This window comes from Mercenaria mercenaria, chromosome 16 (assembly GCF_021730395.1).
Source record: "Mercenaria mercenaria strain notata chromosome 16, MADL_Memer_1, whole genome shotgun sequence".
Lineage (NCBI taxonomy): Eukaryota > Metazoa > Mollusca > Bivalvia > Venerida > Veneridae > Mercenaria > Mercenaria mercenaria.
The window spans coordinates 42,287,424-42,308,268 of record NC_069376.1 but is presented as its reverse complement, the minus strand read 5'-3'; the positions used below and the strand labels follow the sequence as shown (position 1 = coordinate 42,308,268).

Genomic DNA, 20,845 nt, shown 5'->3' with positions numbered 1-20,845 from the left:
TTAAGCTGAAATTTAACCAAAATTTTAAATATATTGGAACTGTGGCATCAGAATACAGACAAGAGGTCTTGAACGGACATGCTCTAAATCAATGCGATTTTTTACAAAGGCGTCTCAGTTGTAAAATGAGAGTATTTTTAGTGATTTCTGGAGTTCTATTTATGTGTAAAAGCAGTTGTGTTGTCAGAAAAATATATATCACCACCTACTGCGTTTTGTCATTAAGTCACGTAGTAAAAATCAGTGTGAAATAGAACTCTAGCTGTGTACTTCATATCATATTGTTAAAATATTATGTTAAACAATCAATGTTTTCTTTTAAGAAAATGGTATTGTGGTGTGCAGCATGGCCCTTTAAATTTGCTATTGTTCAAACCATTGATGTATGGAGCTACGGAACGTGTGAATAAATAGAAAATTATAAACACGCATTGAATGTTAAATTTTATGCCAGTATAATGCAGAGGCAATCTTAAAAATCTGTAAACGTATGAAATTATATCATTGAAAAAGATCTCTAAAAAGAATGTCTCTTTATATGAAATGAAATTTTGAAGCTTTTAATCAGTATGTATTCTCACTATCTCCTTTCATATTTTAAACTGAGGAATTTCTTGCATAATACACATGATTAATGAAATCTTTTCAGTCTCAACTTGCAGTGTAAAGTAAAACGATTTAAGCTCCTACTACAAATAGATCATTTTAGGCAGTTAATTTTAAAAAGCAGCACGTACAGTCCCGTTGGTTTTTAGAATTTTTTTGTAATATATTTGATACTCACGACTGCACTCTGTTTGAGCATATCACTTTAATACAAAAAATTCATTGAGCACAAAAACTTTAAAATCTGTAAACATTTTATCAGTGGTGTTTGATTATTTTTTGCACCAGAAAAATACTTGTGTTATGTGTATGTTATCCCTTTAACAGTGTTCCGTTATAACTATTTGGCACTTATCAGTACTAGTGTATCCTATTTCATAATTAAAACAGGTTGTTACACCACTTTTGTATGTACAAACCATTTTTACTATGCATAAATATATATTACAACGAAAAATCCTCTCATTAAGGGGAGACAACGCGTTTTATGCAAATGATTTACTATGTTGTGATTTAACTTCCTTGCACATTGTTTGTATATCAATTTGGTGCAAGGGAAGCAAATGCTTTATCAATGTGATTTTAATAGGTTGTGAGTTAACTCCCTTGCACATTATTCTCCGCGTTCTAGTCACAATTTTAATTTACTTAAACTTGGTTTGCAGTATTTTTTTTTGAAACAGAGCCTGTGCCATCAAAGAAAATAGCACCAGTATTTTTCATAGAGATACTTCTAAAACGTATAGCTTTTTACTTTGATTTAACAACAGAAATAATGCCTATTTATTAAAAGTAGCATAATAATATATTAATCAAGGAACTAAAACAGGGTTACTGGCTAAAAATAGTTCAAGTGTGTCAGTTTTATTTGAAACATTTATTCAAGACCAAATTGTCTACTTTACTTAATTTATCTGGAGAATAATATGAGCTGCACCATGAGAAAACCAACATAGCGCCTTTGCGACCAGCATGGATCCAGACCAGCCTGTGCATCCGCGCAGTCTGGTCAGGATCCATGCTGTTCGCTAACAGTTTCTCTAATTGCAATTGGCTTTGAAAGTGAACAGCATGGATCCTGACCAGACTGCGTGGATGCGCAGGCTGGTCTGGATCCATGCTGGTTGCAAACATACTATGTTGGTTTTCTCATGCGTGGCTCATATAGTATCCTCAATATTGGTCACTCAGATATTTTTTAACTATATTATACTTCCATTTTGTTTGTAAGCATTCTCATTTATCCCTGAAAGAACTGCATATGTTACAAAATATAAATATGTTGCTGCCTTTTAAAAAAATGCATATGTATCATATCTGATAAATGTAACAATTGAATCATACAGGAATGTCTTGAAAACTAATTTGCTACATTTTATCAAATCAACCATCACTAGTTCATATTTAAAATAATCATTTTACATATTTTGTTCAGTTCTTTTTTTTACTTTTGTTTATTGTTAATTTCTTGACCTGAACACACTTTGCATTGTACATGTATCATACCATTTCAAAAGTGCTTTATTTTTAAATAAATGTGATATAATATGATAGAATTGTGTATTTACTTGTAAATTTATTAAACCAGTTATTTTAACACAGTCCATGATACACTGGTTTTTATGATACACTGGCTTTCATGATTAACTGGAAACTCAGACACATGTAATGTAAACATGAATGTGTATATGAAACAAACAGGTGAAGGCAAATTAGTTGACCGCCAGACTTCCATTTACTAAGCCAAATCTTTGACTTCCGGGAGACATGTATGAACTTTTGTAACGATTGACTGAAGACCGTTAAACTATCGAAGGCCAATGTCCCTTACCTCTGATTCAGGTTGGAAAGTTCTGGGCCCATTTCATTGCAACAGTATGTACACATACATAAATGCAATAACCAGGAATGCTACTATGAAAACAATTTAACCTTTAGCCTTCTGCCGGCAAGTGATTGTGCCTTTGCGAACAGTGCAGATGGTCTACACTGTTTGCTATTCAGTCAGTAAATTTTCAATGAATACCCCTTCTAACAGTAAATGGTACTGCCCATATTGAACGGTAGACCAATCCATTTTAGAAATTTAGCAGAGTGAAGGTTAAAGACCCCTGTAACCTCATAATAAGACATGAAAGTCTTGACAAATTGCACAGGTCCACATTGTGTTGATGACATACAACACGTTTCATTTCAGTTGGTTTGAAATTGTAGGAGTTGAGTACATAATAGTAATGTTCTGATGAAGTTGTTTTATTTCAAAGTCCAAACAAGAGCCGTATCTCTAAAAATAATATTTGGTCTCTATTCAAAAGTCATGACAATATGCATATGTCCACTTCCAGTTGATGATGTATACATTTTGTACCAAGTTTCATGTCAAAAGGATGAAAACTGTAGTTGAGTACACAATGCGCAGATGTAGTTGTAAGATTTTGATGTCAAAAGGGGTCACAAGTCCAAAATAATAATCGGACATGAATTTCCGATAATATGTGCTAGTCCATTACAAGCTGATAATGTATACAGTTTTACTGCAACTGGATGGAAATGATTGGAAGGAGTTGAGTACACAACATTCTGATGTAAATGTCCAAAAAGGGGGCATAACCGGACATGAAAATTTGGACAATATGCGCATGGCCACTTCATGTTGTACACCACGTTTCGTTTCAACTGGATGACATATGCAAATGGGAGTGACATATTCTGCTAGGTCCTCAAACAACATATAAAACAAGAGTTGTGTCCATTGGAAACAGATGCCCTCACATACTTCGCCACCCTCTAAATAGCAAAGGTTTTAGTAGAAACCATCATCATATAAGGATGTTTGAAGCAAATTGTATTCAAATAAGGTTGGGCATCTGAACAAAGTTGAACACACAAGAGCTTTCTCTACATTCTATATAGCAAAATTATCAAAGGGCCATAACTGCAGTAAAAGTCACAGAAAAAATCCTTCCTTTATGGTCATCTGCACATCTCTCTTTTTCATCTGTGAAAGTTTGAAGCAAATCTGGCCAATAGTGTGGGAGGACTTGGACACACAAGATCTTTCTCTATATTCTATATAGCAGGCCAAAAATGCAGTAAAAAGTCACAGAAAAAATCCTTCCTTTATGGTCATCTGCACATCTAACTTGTTCATCTGGGAAAGTTTGAAGCAAATCAGGCTAATAGTGTGGGAGGAGTTGAACACAAAAGATTTTGGGATGTGCATATGTATGTATGTATGTATGTATGTATGTACAGACAGCAACAATGCTATATGCCCCGCACACACATGTATGGGAGCATAAAAAAACTAATATTTTGAATCGGAATTATTCTAGAGCTATGTTATGGCATGAGTGCTTTAATAAGGTGTTTTAGGGTACTAGGTTAACAAATCAAATTTTAACATAACATCTAGTGCTTTTATTACACTTTTATTACGTGCAAATTCTGCAGAAAATAGGAAATCCACGACATTCGTGCAACCGCAACATCGACAATAATCATTTTCAAAAACATAAAACGTCTAAAATTCATTCTACTCTATTATTGCTAACAGTTAAGTTTTCATTATCAAATCAAACACTAAGTACAGTCAAACTTGTGTTAAGCAGCCAGCCAAGGAAGCAACACAACCTGGCTGCTTAAGACAGGTGGTTGCTTAAGACAAGCTAAATTAGAACAAAATGTCAGTTTGGGAAGGTAGCTGACTGGCTGCTTAAGACAAGTGGCTGCTTTATACAGGTGACTCCTAAGACGGGTTCAACTGTAATGTGATAATTAAAAAGAAATTTTCGACTCTGATATGCAATAGAGAGGTTGAGCTTCTCATACCTGTTACAAACTTTTACCATTATAAGAAGTGCCTAAATAAGTCTAAAAAAGTTAATCCAGTTGTATTGACAAGTAAATCTACATGTTTAAGACTGCAGACGACCTGTTTTACATGTACAGAAGGTGTATAGATAAATTATGAGAAAATTGTTCTGATTTCCAGCACCTCAGATTCCTACGGAAGAAAAAGAAAAAATTGTACACATGCGCAATACTCTTTTACTAGTATGAAATCACAACCTTTTTAACTTAATAATTAAAAAAAGTTAAAGGCTGGGACGTGGGCGTCTGACCAGTGTGGATTGTTCAGAATGCCTTTCAAGGGACAGTGCCCAGTCTGAGGTTACCCCATGGGTTAATCTCATTGAGCTCTTTTACGTGTGTTTTAGGACTGATTTCTATATTTATGCATACTGCTCACATGTATTCCCCGCTTTAACAGCTTCAAAAGATAAGAGGATGTTACCAACACACTTTAAAAGCATGAAGTAAGAACTCGTAGTTCTATTCTAGCATTAGAACTGTACACTTTTATTTTGCGTTGGATTAGTAGATACTATATCTAGAAGTATAATACATGTAATATGTTTATGGTTTGCTTGAACTACTGAACTTTCCAACTTTAGATTTTTACTTATAAAATCTTAGGTAAAAAATATTATGAGAACCTACCTCGTACATAACTAAAATGAACGTAATCCAAGACTTATCTGGAAAACCAGGAAAAGTACAAAGTACTGGTATATCCTAGACTGGCTTCAGTTGTTAGTGTTATTAAATGTAAAGCACCTAGCCATAAAATCAATCCTCTCTTAATAGCATTTTCTGAAAAAATTTACAATATCTCTTGCCTCTGTCACTGTTGAGATGAGCCTAGAGAGAAAATGGTTATCTGAGAAAATATCAGTGTCAGTATGAAGAAAGAAATTGATATTATTACAGATTATTTGATCTCAACAGACTTTATAAGTCTATGGTATACCCTGGTATATAACTTTTAAAAAAAAAAAAAACACATAGGATTTAGATATTATACAATCTGAAGAAGACCCTTGGGTTGAAAGAACTTTTGCGTCAGGATATTGTTTCCTGGTAAAATCATACAATCCTATATCAGACTTTATTTCAAATACAGAATCCCCTAGGCGGAACTCAACAAATACATGAATAGCTGTAAATCATCTATACCGCATACATTGAGAACTTCGTATTCTCGTTAGAATTCAAACAGTTTATGCTTAATTTACAATTTAAAGAGAACTTAATATCGTGCCTATCCCTACCTATGTAAAACAGGAAATTACATGTGAGCGGTATGCATAAATGTACTAAGGTAAACAAACGTACAGTAAAAGACTTGGGGTGAGATTAAATCCAATGTGGCAACCCCAAACTGGGCGCAGAGTGCTCATGAGCCATTTTGAACTACCAGCTCTGGTCAGACACCTGCATACCTCCTCAATATAACATCATTTGAGCCACGCCATGAGAAAACCAACATAGTGGCTTTGCGACCAGCATGGATCCAGACCAGCCTGTGCATCTGCACAGTCTGGTCAGGATCCATGCTGTTCGCTTTCAAAGCATTTGCAATTAGAGAAACTGTTAGCGAATAGCATGGATCCTGACCAGACTGCGCGGATGCGCAGGCTGGTCTGGATCCATGCTGGTCGCAAAGTCACTATGTTGGTTTTCTCACAGCATGGCTCATATTGTGAATATTCAAAGTAATACATTCATTAAAGGTGGTAAGTAACCATGAATCCAATGCAAATTAGTTCCTCATGAATAATACTGATTTCACAGTATATTAATCTGAATTCTTAAACAATTTAAATGAATCCTAAGCTTAAATTGCACTTGTAACAAATCATGTAAGTTTATAAGTTCATTTAAACTATTTTTAAAACATACTATCAAGAACAAAGTCTGTAAAATAATTATATCAATAACAAATTAATTACTACAATGAATCAAAATATCTATCTTACTATAACACCACAACTACCGTTTATTGGACAGTTAATAAGTTCAGACAAACAGATAATAGATTCATACATTGTACTGTAAAAACCTAATTGGGAATAGAACTCGGGCTGCCTCTGCAATTAAATCTTTCCTTCCACCTTGACAAATAAACCACAGAGGAAATGTACTAAACAACCATTTATGTAAAGCTTTATAACTAAGGCGGCTTATCTGCAGTACCTCATGACAAACACTTTTCTATTTTAAATGACAAAACAGTAAAATCATTTAATTCTCATGTGGTTCCATAACATATAATCTGTCAGTAGCCATGTTGCAAAGCCTTTTTAAAGGGTCTAACACGCATATTTTAGGAGAAAAATAATTTCTCTCAAAAATCCATAAAGAGTTGGTACGCTGAAAATGACTAGTGGTACAAACTTCATGACATAAGATTTTTGCAAGATATTCTTTAATGCAGAAAATATACATTCTTCTTGACTTTTACCAATACATGTATCTAACTTTCATTTTCACCCACTTTATCATTTTTCAGTGTTGTGTATACAATCTATATCAAACTTTGTGGAAATGAACATAATGAAAAATTTCACGCAAACTTTTGCCGACTAGCTTTAAGAAATAGAGCAATAATTTCCCATTATCTTAAAATTTTCTTTTTTCTTTGTCGTTGTACAATCTAGAGGTAAGTCCTTTTAATAAAGTCTTATAATTCTAACATCTAATTTACTGTTAAAAGACAAGATCAACCTTAAAAATGCCTTTGTTTGCCTCCTATGGCTCTTGCCATTTACTAGTAAAGCTTGGGTAGATTGGTATGGTGATTTTTATTTTATACAATATAAAGTTCTTTTTTTATAAGTAAATGCAATTCAACTGAAACAGATTAACAATATATTATACAAGATGAAATTAGAAATGTCTTCTGCACTTCTGTATATTTCTGTGATGACAAAACTTTTACAGTCATTAACCCATGCTGGACACGCCCACCTACATTGCCAATGTGGACCATTTGCAATTTATCAATTCGCACATCAAGATGCAGTCAGACAAATCTGGTGCAATGTTTCGTGTTCATTAATAGTCCTTTTGTAAGGATCTTTTAATTAGTTGATGAGTTCATTTAAAAACTTGAGATGGACAATTGAAGTTATAAAATTACATCATGGCTTTAAGGATATTTGTTGAAATACATTAAATTAGATATTTATAAATTACTTATATTGGTTAATGTTAAACACATTTTATATATAAATACACTCCCAAAATTTTTTTAAATTTATATTGTAGCTAAAGTTATTACAAAATACCTCAAAGTGGTTTATGTCCTGGGAGGATTTTTTAACAGAATTAATCCCTGGATTCAGTTAGTAATATGAACATAAGTTACAATAAAAGTCATATTAACAGTTGTTTGGTCTTAGATAAGACTGGATTGAGAATGTTAAATTAGTAACTTAGGAGAGATTAAATCACTATACTTCTGCTTTAAATTTTAATTATATAACTGGTCAAATTCATTCAATTTTTGGCATCCGACTTCTTCTTTAAAGGCGTGTACACTTCAAATACAAACTGAATGGCGAACAGTCAGACCATTCGATTCCTGTAGAATGTGCAGGCTGATCATGGTTCTGCACTGGTTGCAAAGGCAGCCATTACTTGAAGTCATGCAGAACAGTTATAATTGAACTGAGAACAGTCCATCCAATAATGCCATGTAAAGATCTTTCAAGTGGTTCAACAGAAGAAATTGATTCTCCCCCCCACCCCCTATTTTTGACTCTTTCAGCTCCTAATAAGCCAAACCATCTTAACAGAAATCACAGATGTACATGCAAGGATGCTGTGAAGATTCGTGAAAAGAAGTTGGTAAAAGATTTTGCTATTTTTACCTCTGGCAATGAACCACTTGAACAAACTAAAGAGAGGTTCATAATAGGACACTGCAGACCAGGTTTAGTGAAGATTCACCTACTGGTTCACAGGAAAAAAAGGTTGTATTAAAGGTTTTTTCCATTTTTAGCTCTGACAACACCCCCCCCCCCCCTAAATTGGCCGAGTGGAACCATTTGCAGGGAAGACCATACAAGGATGCTACAGACCAAATTTGGTGAAGATCCGTTTAGTGGTTCATGAAAGTATGTCCTTTGAAGGATTTTCTATTTTCAGCTCTGGATGCCAAGTGGAATCATTTGAACAAACTTGAGAGTGGAATAATTGAAGTGTGAGGTAATAAATATACCCATCAATGGCCTTTAAACATGGAAATATCTTGAATGATGACCTATACATGCACCTTTAGAGATTGGAATTTCAAAATTTCCTTATATTGGTTAATTTAAATGCGATTTTGAAAAAAAAAACACTCGACAAAAACCTTAATTACGTATTTAAACTTCTATATTGTAGTTCTTATGTTAATTCACAAAATTCACAGTTCAAAACATGTTAATGTCTGGATTGGGATTTTTTATCAGAAATCTGAAATCCCCTGAGGAAAAAAAGATAGTATAGTAAATAGTGAACATAAGTTATGAAAAACACAAGAGTGTAATATGTAACAGTTTGTTTTGGGTCCTTAGAAATAAGACTGGATTGTAGTAATGTTAAACTTTAGGTAATCTAGAGAAGAACTTAATCAATCACTAGTAATCCTGTTCTGACTGTTGTTAATTTTATTATTTATTATTAACATTGTTCATAAATTTTGAACTATGTCACCATTTTCATTTGCCTCCGCGTCTTCTTCTGTTTCAACAACCTGTTCTTCAGCAGTGTTATCATCAATAACAACTCCTTGAATGTATTCATTCATCTCTTCCCCTTCAGCAATTTCATCAAAATCTTCCGTTTCCATCTGAGAATGTTCTATTTTTGCCTTTAAACTACCAATTAGCCCATCTATTTTGATATTAAAACTTTTAACAGACCCTGAAACTTGTTGTTTACCATCTTCATTACCGTCAGAACTAACTACCGTTCTCCGACTTGATTCACTTTTATTACTCACTTTTTGAACCGGTAAACCATTGGCATGCCTCTTGATATGCTTATCTAAATTACCTTTTAAAGTAAACTCTTTATCACAGAGGTAACAGCGGAAAAACTTCACGGTTGAATGAGTCAGTATGTGTTGCTGAAGATTGCCTTTCAAAGTAAATTTTTTCGAACAGATCTGACACTGATGCGCTCTCTTGTCCGTATGGATCAGCTCGTGCTTGTCCCGATTCCCCTTCAACGAGAACTCTTTGTTGCAGAAGCTACATTTATACGGTTTAACTCCCATGTGAATAATCTGGTGTTTTGCAAGATTTCCTTTGCTCCCTAACACTTTGTGACACGTAGTACACGTGTAGCCTACTCTTGTCAGGTGTTCGTTGAGTCCGTGTCGCACAACTATCACTTTCTGCTTGTGAACCATCATATGCGATGCCAGACTATTCATAGACGAGCAAAGAACTTTACATTCTCCACATTCGTACATTTCTTTCACTTCCTTTTCCATCCCTTTACACTCTTGCGTTGCTAGATGTAGTTCAACATCTTTTTTAGAATCAAATGGTTTGGCACAAACTTGACAAATGTAATACATTCCTTCATTCTCTTCTTTTATTTCATCAATTTCAACATCACTATCAACTTCTACCTTGTCTATTTCAACAGTCCCATCCTGTCTAAAAACCCTGTCTACAGGTATACGTTGTTTTTTACTCCTGACTACAGGTTTTTCCTCTTCGCTCTTTGACATTGAGACTTCATATTCAGCTGCCACAGTTGCCAAACCAGCATCAATAATATCTTGAGCAGTTGCCATGTTAATTTCTCACACCTGAAAAAGTTAAGCTGTTGATGAGAACTCCAAAGCACATATGACACTGCACAATGTGTATTTATGAAAGTTATATTGAAAACTGATTACTTATGACCTACTTTTAAAAGTATGGGTGGGGTATACAGCGTTACCCCTATGTGCATGCTTGCATCAGTCCATATATATGTGTGTAATCACATCTGGCTAAAAACTTTTGTCTGAAATATTTTAAGTTTGAATCAAGTGCCTTCTGTAATGAGTTATTGACCTTGAGTCATTTGATGAGGATGATGATGTGGAAGAACTGTTTTAATCAAATTAATTCAGTAATAACAAAAATGCATCAAAATTAACCTAAAATTCTTGGATAAAAAGGGGGCATAAGTCATGAAAAATTGGTGCCAGAGTTGAGGACCTTGTGTCATATGATTTGGGTGATGATGTGGAACACCTACTTTAATTTTTAATCAAATCAGTTTTGTAATAAGGCGTAAAAAATTGTTTGTTTCCAGTATCCCAACCTACCCTAAATGTTTTTATGGCCTTGGAGAATATTTTTTTTCAATTTTTTAACAAAAAGGTACAAAACTGTACTTTTTATGCTTTAAATATGGTTAGTGATTTTAGAAATCCAAATACTGATGCTCTTAAGGCATAACCCCCTTATTTCCATTCATTTTGTGACACAAAAAAGATTTCCAAAGTCTCTTAATAAAAAAAAAATACGACCTATCTACCCTAATTTTTTTCAGCATGTTACCGGAAACAAAGAATTTTTTGGGGGCCTAACTGAGATAGAGTGAAAGTGCACTAAAACTAACCTGAAATTCTAAGTAGAAAGGGGGGATAATTCATAAAATATTGATGCAAGAGTTATGACCCTTGTGCCATATGATGAGGATGATGATGAGGAATAACTGCTTTGTAAGTGTGAAGCAAATCCATCAATTTATAACAGAGATAAAGAGAAAGTACATCAAAACTTTAACCAAACTGCAGACACGGAAGAACCCTGACACCGATGCTGACGCTGGGGTGAGTAGGATAGCTCTCCATATTTCGTACAGTCAAGGTAAATATTATAGGAGAAAGTCTTACTCCAGGAGATACATGTACTGGCAGTTGTCAAAGCTTTAGTCCAAATAAAAGGACATTTCCGGACAGCATGATAACTTTTGACTGCCGCTGTCCCATCACACCAAAACTCATTCTGCATATTTCTGTTTGGAAATTCCCAATGAAATCTGTTAGGAACGTTTTCTGGCACAATGTTGAATGTATACAAAGATGTACAGTGAAACTTCCGAAAACTGCACACCCTCGGGACCAGAATAAAGGTACATAATTGTAAGTTTCAGGTATTTAAATCAGTGATATAAATTTCCAAAATTACATTTTCTGGTGATTCAAACCTTAGTATGTATTTACTGTACACGTTTAACGTTTACCGCATCTACTATACGCCAATATGCATAAGGGATAAAACCAATAACTTTACATGACTGTGTACTGCTATTTATCCTTCATTATTTTGGTCCTTCGAAGTTTCGGTGTTTAGATTGCCCAGTCACAAATATAAAAGTATTAAAACAATATAGACGACAAATTATTCTGACTACTGGCCAACCCTGCTGTTGAAGCCAACCCTGCTGCTGAAGACTATCAAATGTCTAGTTAATGCAGGATCAACTATTAGATAATAGATCAACTTCTGTTATTGTCTTAAAGAAAGTGGTACACATTAACCTGGTACACATTGACCATCACCAAAGAGTTTTCTACTTTTCTACAGCCTGGTCATCATTGAATTTCAAAAATAACATCCGTCATGTAATACACAGAGCCGATTTCTACTCCTAATACATGTGCTGGTTGGCATCATTTATCAATACTTAATAAGTTAATAGCTAGCTTGAGAATCGAGCTGTATGGTAACGCAAGTATACTTTCACACTTCGTGATGGATTTTAAAAGTTTCACCGGAAGTTGTTAAACAAGAGGACCATGATGGTCCTGAATCGCTCACCTCTTCCCATATGACCCAGTTTTGAGTATGACGTCATTTTTTCTATTATCTGACATAGTGACCTAGTTTTTGAGCTCATGTGACCCAGTTTTGAACTTGACCTAGATATTATCAAGATAAAAATTCTGACCAATTTTCATGAAGATCCATTGAAAAATATGGTCTCTAGAGAGGTCAAAAGACTTTAATAATTTTAGACCTACTGACCTAGTTTTTGACCGCAGTTGATCCAGTTTCAAATTTGACTTAGATATCATCAAGATGAACATTCAGACCAACTTTCATACAGATCCCATGAAAAGTATGGCCTCTAGAGAGGTCACAAGGTTTTTTATTATTTGACCTACTGACCTAGTTTTTTATGGCATGTGACCCAGTTTCAAACTTGACCTAGATATCATCAAGATGAACATTCTGACCAATTTTTATGGAGATCCATTCACAAGTATGGTCTCTAGAGAGGTCACAAGGTTTTTCTATTTTTAGACCTAATGACCTAGTTTTTGACCGCACATGACCCTGTTTCGAACTGGACCTAGATATCATCAAGATGAACATTCAGACCAATTTTCATACAGATCCCATGAAAAATATGGCCTTTAGAGAGGTCACAAGGTTTTTCTATTATTTGACCTACTGACCTAGTTTTTGATGGCACATGACCCACTTTCAAACTTGACCTAGATATCATCAAGATGAACATTCAGACCAATTTTCATACAGATCCCATGAAAAATATGTCCTTTAGAGAGGTCACAAGGTTTTTCTATTATTTGACCTACTGACCTAGTTTTTGACCGCACATGACCCAGTTTCGACCTTGACCTAGATATCATCAAGGTGAACATTCTGACCAATTTTCATGAAGATCCATTCAAAAGTGTGGCCTCTAAAGAGGTCACAAGGTTTTTCTATTTTTAGACCTACTGATCTAGTTTTTGACTGCAGTTGACCCAGTTTCAAACTTGACCTAGATATCATCAAGATGAACATTCTGACCAACTTTCATAAAGATCCCATGAAAAATGTGACCTCTAGAGTGGTCACAAGCAAAAGTTTATGGACGCACGCACGGACGGACGGACGGAAGACGGACACCGCGCGATCACAAAAGCTCACCTTGTCACTTTGTGACAGGTGAGCTAAAAACGCACCCTAGTGGACAGGCCTTGGGAGGAAGTACTTCTCTCCGCAGTGAATACAGAACTTCATTCGATTGCTGAAAGTTATTCATCACTCAAAAATAATGCCAGTGATTTTTTTCCTTCTTTATAAAGTACCCCTAAAAGGACCTTTTCCCAATTGAAAAATGCAGTATTTTTTCCCAATTATCATCCAAAAATTCCCCAAATGACCAAATTAAGTTTGCATTTTGATGACTGCAGAAATAAAACTTGGATACATTGACATTCACCATTATTTAACCATTTAAACAGTTTGTTTGATGCTAATTTACATGGAATTAAAGGAAAAAGCATTCTAAATGATGCTATTAATCAACTATAAAAGTTCCCAGTCAGAGTAAAAACCCTGCTATTTTTCCCAATTTATCCGGTACCGGACCTTTTCCCAAAAGGGCAAAAAAAATCACTGAATGCATAGATTTCCAGTTGCTTGAAAAAAATATCATTTTTTTTTAAAGAACAAACATTGGCCAGAAAATGGAGGAAATGTCATTTATTATCATAAAATCACGAGAACGCAGCAAAAAGGTAATGAGGTCACCTTGAAGCCGGCTTCCCATAAATTTTGCAACGTATGATATTCGCTGTTATAGGTATAATGACACTAACAGGAAATTGAATTTTTGAACTTTTTTTCCCACTTGCAAATTTTTCCTAGTGCCATTTTTTTCCACAAGCAAAATGATGGGTTCCACTAGCAATTCCTTAAAAGCTGTTTATGTGCAAAATTTATTAAGTTGTTTTGTTGTTGTTTGGTTTCATATTAAAGTTCATGGTCCGGACAGGCCGGGGACTTTCTGGTTTCGAAAGTACTATACGAACCAAAGTACTCGATGTTTCTTTGGACATTTGGCTGGCCTCCAAAGTTTTAGGATTTTTTTTCAGGTCACTGCCCTAAGTGTTGCTAGCATTTTCGGTCTCTTTGCATGAAGAAACTTGTTATTTTCCTCTCCATTTCCGCAGAACTTTGCAAATTACCGACCAAAACAGTAACAAATATTGTCTAGACACTTACTTAGATATCCGATAATTACATTTGTATAAAGCGACGAGCGTCTACAACCTGTCTCGTGATTATCGGTAAATTAACTACCCCACAGGAGCCTTTAAATACAAAGGACAGTTTGAGCGAATTCCACGATTTTCAAACGTGATCGCGAAAATATTCGAGTGCCATGATCTTCTACTCGCATTTTTTTATTCTTACCCGAATTTTGTGACTGAGCGACTGCTAAATTCTATCCCTGACTATATGTAGACTTCCTTTTCAAGTGAATCTAGAGTGGGCAGACCGATGCTCGGCGTAAAAACTACATATTTTAAATCTAAAAACTGACTTAACATTAACTTACCGCTACTTCTTTATCGTCAGTTTGTAGAACAATCTGCGAGTATTCAACCATATTGTTTACATGCTGTATTTCTAGTCACATAGTGACGTAATAGGCAGGAGCTAAAAATAGTACCAGTAAAACCTGTGCGGTTCGTGCGGAAGTATACCAACACTCGGCGTACGGCATATTAATCTGCAGGTTGTAATTTTGAAATATTTATGCGTTAAGGTGAAGTATAAGACATATCTAACACAAGACATAGGTTATATTGATTAACTATTTTTTTAGTACATAAATGCACTCATATTACCCCTCTCTCTATTCTGCATCTATTAAATTGCATAAACACATTATATACAACAATTATCTTAAGGAATTCATTTGAAGATAAGTTGTCACAATTATGTGAGTCTAACTACATGAAATCAATAAATGATGAGGCCAAAAAAAAAATATGTATGTTTCCTGTGACATGCCAGAAAAAAATAGGGTAGGTAGGTCGATTTTTTCATTTTTTTTTTTTTTTTTTTTTTTTTTTTTAGGATACACATCTTTACAGTAGTGGAATTCCCTCGTCTTTGCTTTTGCCTATTGTCTTATCAATACATATATGTCTGTACTAGATGGTAGATGGTATACACTTTAAATACACTGCTTTTTATATACCCTTTCGGCTTTTAGTCAAATTTTTAAATACATGCTGTCAGAATATTTCAACAGATGCACCTTTGGTTTTCCATTGGTTCAAGCCTAGCTAAACTCATGATTTTTTATGGCAAGGCAGGGTTATAATTTTTTTTCCACACCACCTGCCCTGCAGGACTACTAACCACTAAAACCTGCTTGCCCTTAGTGAACAGTCACTTGCCCTTATAATTGACATGTTTAATATTGTCACTTTTATGAAAGGAGTATTATACAATAAGTAAATTTCAAATGTAACACTCAGTAGACAAATACTGTTCTCTTTTACCCTACATTTCCTTTTTAAGGTGGCATACTTGTTCTTCTTAAACTTCCTTTTTACAGCGGTATTTTTATTTTTCTTTCCTGTATTTTTGTCAGCAGCACCAGCCAGTTGCTCTCCAAAATAACTGTAGCGATAGTAATAATAATTAAAGTCTATCCCCTCCCGTATTTTCCTAAACTATTAGGACAGCATAAAATATTTAGTTATTTTCATTTTCTCAAGACTTATTTCCCGAAAATAATTATTTTAAAAAGTGTCCCTAAATTATGGACCTAATTATGATCATCCACACACCCTTTGTGAAAGCGAAAAAGAAAAACAATTATCAAAAATTATTCTGTTTATAAGCTAAGTAATTGGCCTTGTTTTCATCATTAATTAACACCCTCCAAAGAGCTAACAGAAGTGTGTAGGTATCATGGCATCTGAAGTGAAGATCAAAGCGGTATAGTTGCCCGAGATTGTCATGGCATTACGTCAGGTTTTCGCGCCATGTGAAACATCTATGTTTGATCGTACCGCCTCGCTTCTTTAAATTGTTGAGAAGAAATCAATAAAAACGTTTCTTCTTTATTTTTTTTAAAAGCGAATGTACAACATCACGAATGAACTGACAGGTAAATGTGTCAAACAATTATACCGGATATCCTACCTCTGTGACCTGTTTGCCCTCAAAGAATTTACATTACTGTTAGAGAAGAATATCTTACAAAGTGTCGTGTCAAAAATAATACTTGTACGAAAAGATTCATTTAAAACTTAAATAAAAACCGCAACAAAATCTTATTGCATGACTGCGGCATTTTCCTTTGAAGTTTTGTGTTTTCTAAATTCTGGTATCTCCACGGTTAGCCGTGCTCTAAATTCCGTTGCACACAGGTATCGCTCACAGTTTTCTCTGTCTGGGATGTAGAACAATACACACAAATTAGCAAGTGTTGCTGTGATAAGGTATTGAAAATGATAAGCTATTTGAAATAATTTATTTCTGTAGTTTAGTTCTTTACATCTTGATTTAAAACTTGATTTTTTAAATAACATAAAAATATAACTGCAAAAATGATTATGATATTCTATTCAGTTTAAAAAATCAAATTACGTTTCTGGCAAAGCTTTACAATATGCTCTAGGTGTGTATTTCACCGATACATGAAACGTTTGTTGATAAAATTAGCCACGTGGGGATTGTTTACATTTCCTGTTTCTCCAGGGTTCATGACCTCGTTAGCGCCTTTCTCCCCACCCCCGGCAAATTCAAATTCTTAACAGTTAGTTTAAATTATTTTTGAAACTCTATTTCACAACTATTTGTTTTGAAAAACAATTACACCAATTGATAAAGAATGTTTCAATGCGTATTTATGCACTTTTGTATAACTTTTTTTCAGTAGTTTATTTAAAATTTTGAAAAAGGGATCTGATGTGAAGCATGCGTAATTTATATAAAAACCTGCCAAGCGCAATCTTCTGGCTTTTATATGGTAGTTGGGGGTTTACCATGAAATGTTTCTAAGGGAGGCTCAAGAGGGGAAATATTTTTAAATATTTTTAATTTAAGATATTTAAAAATGTGTTCAGTTTACTGTTTTTAATCATGCAATAAATCAGTTAGACAATACATACGCCTGTGTTACCGGCGAGTATCATCATGCTTGGGAGAATCTCAGGGAACGTAATTTGATAGCAAACTCGCCTCTACGAGGCTCGTTTGCTACCCAAATTACGTTCCCTGAGATTCCCCCGCGCATGATGATACCAGCCGGTAACACACGTTTATGTATTATCTAACTTATACATACTGCGTTATTCTAAAGCCGCATTTCTATTTACATTCACGAGGTCACGTAACCTATTCTGCCGCGCAAACAGAAAATCTGTTTGCGAAAAATCGTTTTACTCCATGTATTTAAATTGCTGCCGCTTTTTCATTATTTAAGATTTTTTAATTCTGTTTTTTATACTTTCTGTTGAAAAGTCTGAATTTTATGACCATATTATGTATCATTTATTTACTTCAAGAAAGAAATAAGTAATTAAGATCGCGCTGTTTGAAATGTTACAAGTGATTACATGAAAATTCGGCCATTTTTATAGAAATTTGCCTACATTTTTGTCAATGTTTTATTAAAATTATTATAGAATTAAAACTGTATTACTTCTCAAGCGGTGTTGAAAATTTGAAGCGATTATATTAAAAAATGAATGCACTACGCGCGTTTTTTGTGTTCGTGTCGATAAACAAAAGTAACGGCGAGATTAGATATTACGATAGGTCGCACGTGCTTGTGGAATGGAAAATTACTGGCATGACGTTTTGATATCCTTATGATTCGCGGGTTAATTCCAGTCAATCCAGGTATTTTTTGGTGATATAATTTCAGAATTTGGTAAAGTTACGACGTAAAAACCACTCGCCCGATCGGTCGAGTATACAGCGAAGTCCACTCGTCCAAAGAGCTATAAAAATAAATATTTCTTTGACTCGTCCTATCCAGAATTTAACTCGTCAATGTATATACAGAACTGTCAGATCCTTCACAAGAAACTGCCTGTCGACTTGTTCAAAAAGCCCAGTGAATATACATCGATCCGATGTTCCTAAATGAGAGCATATAATTTTTTTCGTACCCGCAAATTTTCGTCCGAAAAAAAGTTTAGGGTCGGGGGCTAAAATTAGGGTCGGTCGGGTCACAGGAAACATACATATTTTTTTTTTACGCCTGATAGTTGATGATATATTTCCATTATTTTTGGAAATCTTTTCAAAAGAGCCATTAGTCCACAGAGTATATCAATTACTTGAACAGCAAAAGCTACAGAAAAGTGAAGTACAACGGGTCCATATAAAATTCCATGATAAGGGTTTATAGTTTATTTAAGTATAAATAAATCAAGAAAATAAGAAGAAAAATGATTTTTTTCCCAAAATTCCGCCCGCAAGGTACTTTTTTAATACCTGTTTTACCAGAAAATATGTTTTAATGAGAGTAGAACACAAAGCTGAACGGCTTTTAGCCTTGCATCGTCTGCTCTACTCTGACCACGTGACCATACCTGAAATGAACCGCACTTGGATAAAATCATGCGTGATGTAAACAAACGAAATGGGACTCACAAGAGCTGATATTTTGAATATATATTAAGAAATTCCTAGAGAAACGTTATATACGCCGAGCGTTGGTATGCGACGAGCATTGGTCTGCCCACTCTAGGTTCTCACAAATTCTTTTGAGTAGGGAAGAGTTTCTTTGTTACATATAAATGAGGTAGAGGCTATCTATATTTTTAGCTAAACCTGATTTCTCTGAGCTTGCTTTGAGGCTTTCTTATTTAATATTACTTTTCCGGAGAAAAAAAGGTATCTGCACATCTTGCAGTAAGAATTTATTGGGTCTTATCCGAAGTAAATCATCCGAAAGAGACACATTACTCTAGCACAAATTTATTTCTAAATAAACACTTTCGGAGAAAAAGTCTCTCCATAATCAAATAGAGGTTACTTTGTTCACCAAAACTACAGGGATACATATGATAAAGAAATCGAACTGTACCAGGTAATTCCAAAAAAATATGTATTTGTTTGAGCAACATTAATTCGGTGATCGTATAAGTGGCTGCTTATAAAAATCACTTTTTGGCCTTGCTTTAGGTATCGGTCGACAAAATGATGGGCGAAAAAAAGTAACAAAAGTATAATTATGAGAACTTGGTACAAACAAAGAAGTATAAAATATATTTTAACTATTTGGTACAGATGCATAATACGTCATCGCATGCAATTTTCAGTCTGTTGATTTATTTTTTATACGACGACAAAAGCCGGTTAAATTTCGGTTTCAGGTCGTTAACAGGTTAAGTTTGGGACAGGTGGTTGGTTAATGTTCAAGGTAAGGGTAAGCGTCATTTACCGTCGTTTATCATAAACATATAACATTAGCTACAATGCTCTTGTGCCTCAAACTACATATCTAGAAGGCCTATTACACTTACCTGGGTTTATTTTATTTCATGGTACCACCCTTTAAATAATGTTTGCCAATCAATGGAGCTGTCATAAGATCAGATAAAATTTTGAGCTATTGAGGCGGCATAATAAGATTAATAGTAAGATGCAGTATGTAGTGTTATGTTAAGAACATAAACTCCTCTTGTATAATCTCGTGCGTTGCCACCCACCATGGTCTGGTACGTGCTTCATCACCATGATGTATTACTTCACAATTGCGATCTCGTGCATTGCCATCATGATTTCATGCTTCGTATACACGGCACAAAGATACAAATTTTTAGTCGGATGTCAACATAAAAATTGCTCCAGACAAAGAAGTATAAAATATATAAAATATATTTTTATAGCTCTTTGCTCCAGAGGAGCCTATGAGAATTTTCCTGTCCGGACCAAAACTCCGTACTCTTTCAAGGGCTTTTAATGTTATCTGACATAAATGTTCCCCATGATGAGAAGGCTTATCAGGCGCAATAACCAGATCCTAGTTCATACGTTATTCATTTGTTTCTTTTCAGTTCTAGTTATGCTTCCTGTTTAATGATACATGTATCTTGTTATGTTAATGGTCTTATAATAGTATTGTGAGGAAGGAGAAAAAATACAGAAAAGCTTAAGTAAATGGAACCTTATACATTTTGAAAGTGTTGCTCATTAGACATGTATACATACAAAACTGTTAAAACAACATAGAAAATGATGGTGCAGTGCTGGGCGGAAAAAGCTCTTAAGACAACAAGGTGATAATAAAAATAAACCAGGATTTGTCTTCAATGTTATGAATGTGTTTTCTTTCGTTTTACAGCTATGTAATCTGGCGTTTTGGGCAGTTTTAATCTTGGCACAGATTTTATTTTTTAAGTTCAAAACGATAATGTGTGTTACATTGTACCAAAAATAGATTTGTTGTGGCTTGCTTAAACTTTTCATTACCTAAAATTATGCCAAAGCGAATACAAATTTATAATTATCAATATTATTCGAGCAGTTTTGTTCTTTAGAGTCTGTGAATGAATATAGAAGTAAAAAAGGGATAAACTTTTGTAAAAAATGCAAAACAGAATTATGGAACCTATGCAGTG

The 20,845-nt window shown here is 34.5% G+C and overlaps 1 protein-coding gene across 1 annotated transcript; it reads right to left on the bottom strand.

Annotated features, from left to right (window-relative positions):
* Nucleotides 1–8,809: 8,809 nt before the first annotated feature.
* LOC123540934 (zinc finger protein 260-like) lies at nucleotides 8,810–19,407 on the bottom strand. Its single transcript, XM_045326260.2, has 2 exons — nucleotides 19,309–19,407; nucleotides 8,810–10,261 (listed from the first exon to the last, which is right to left on the bottom strand). The coding sequence occupies exon 2, from the start codon at nucleotides 10,244–10,246 to the stop codon at nucleotides 9,131–9,133; it is 1,116 nt and encodes a 371-aa protein (XP_045182195.2). The 5' UTR covers nucleotides 10,247–10,261; nucleotides 19,309–19,407; the 3' UTR covers nucleotides 8,810–9,130.
* Nucleotides 19,408–20,845: the final 1,438 nt, after the last annotated feature.

What these genes read in the sequence shown, in the direction of transcription:
- LOC123540934 (XM_045326260.2), bottom strand. Translation starts at nt 10,246, where the DNA reads ATGGCAACTGCTCAAGATATTATTGATGCTGGTTTGGCAACTGTGGCA.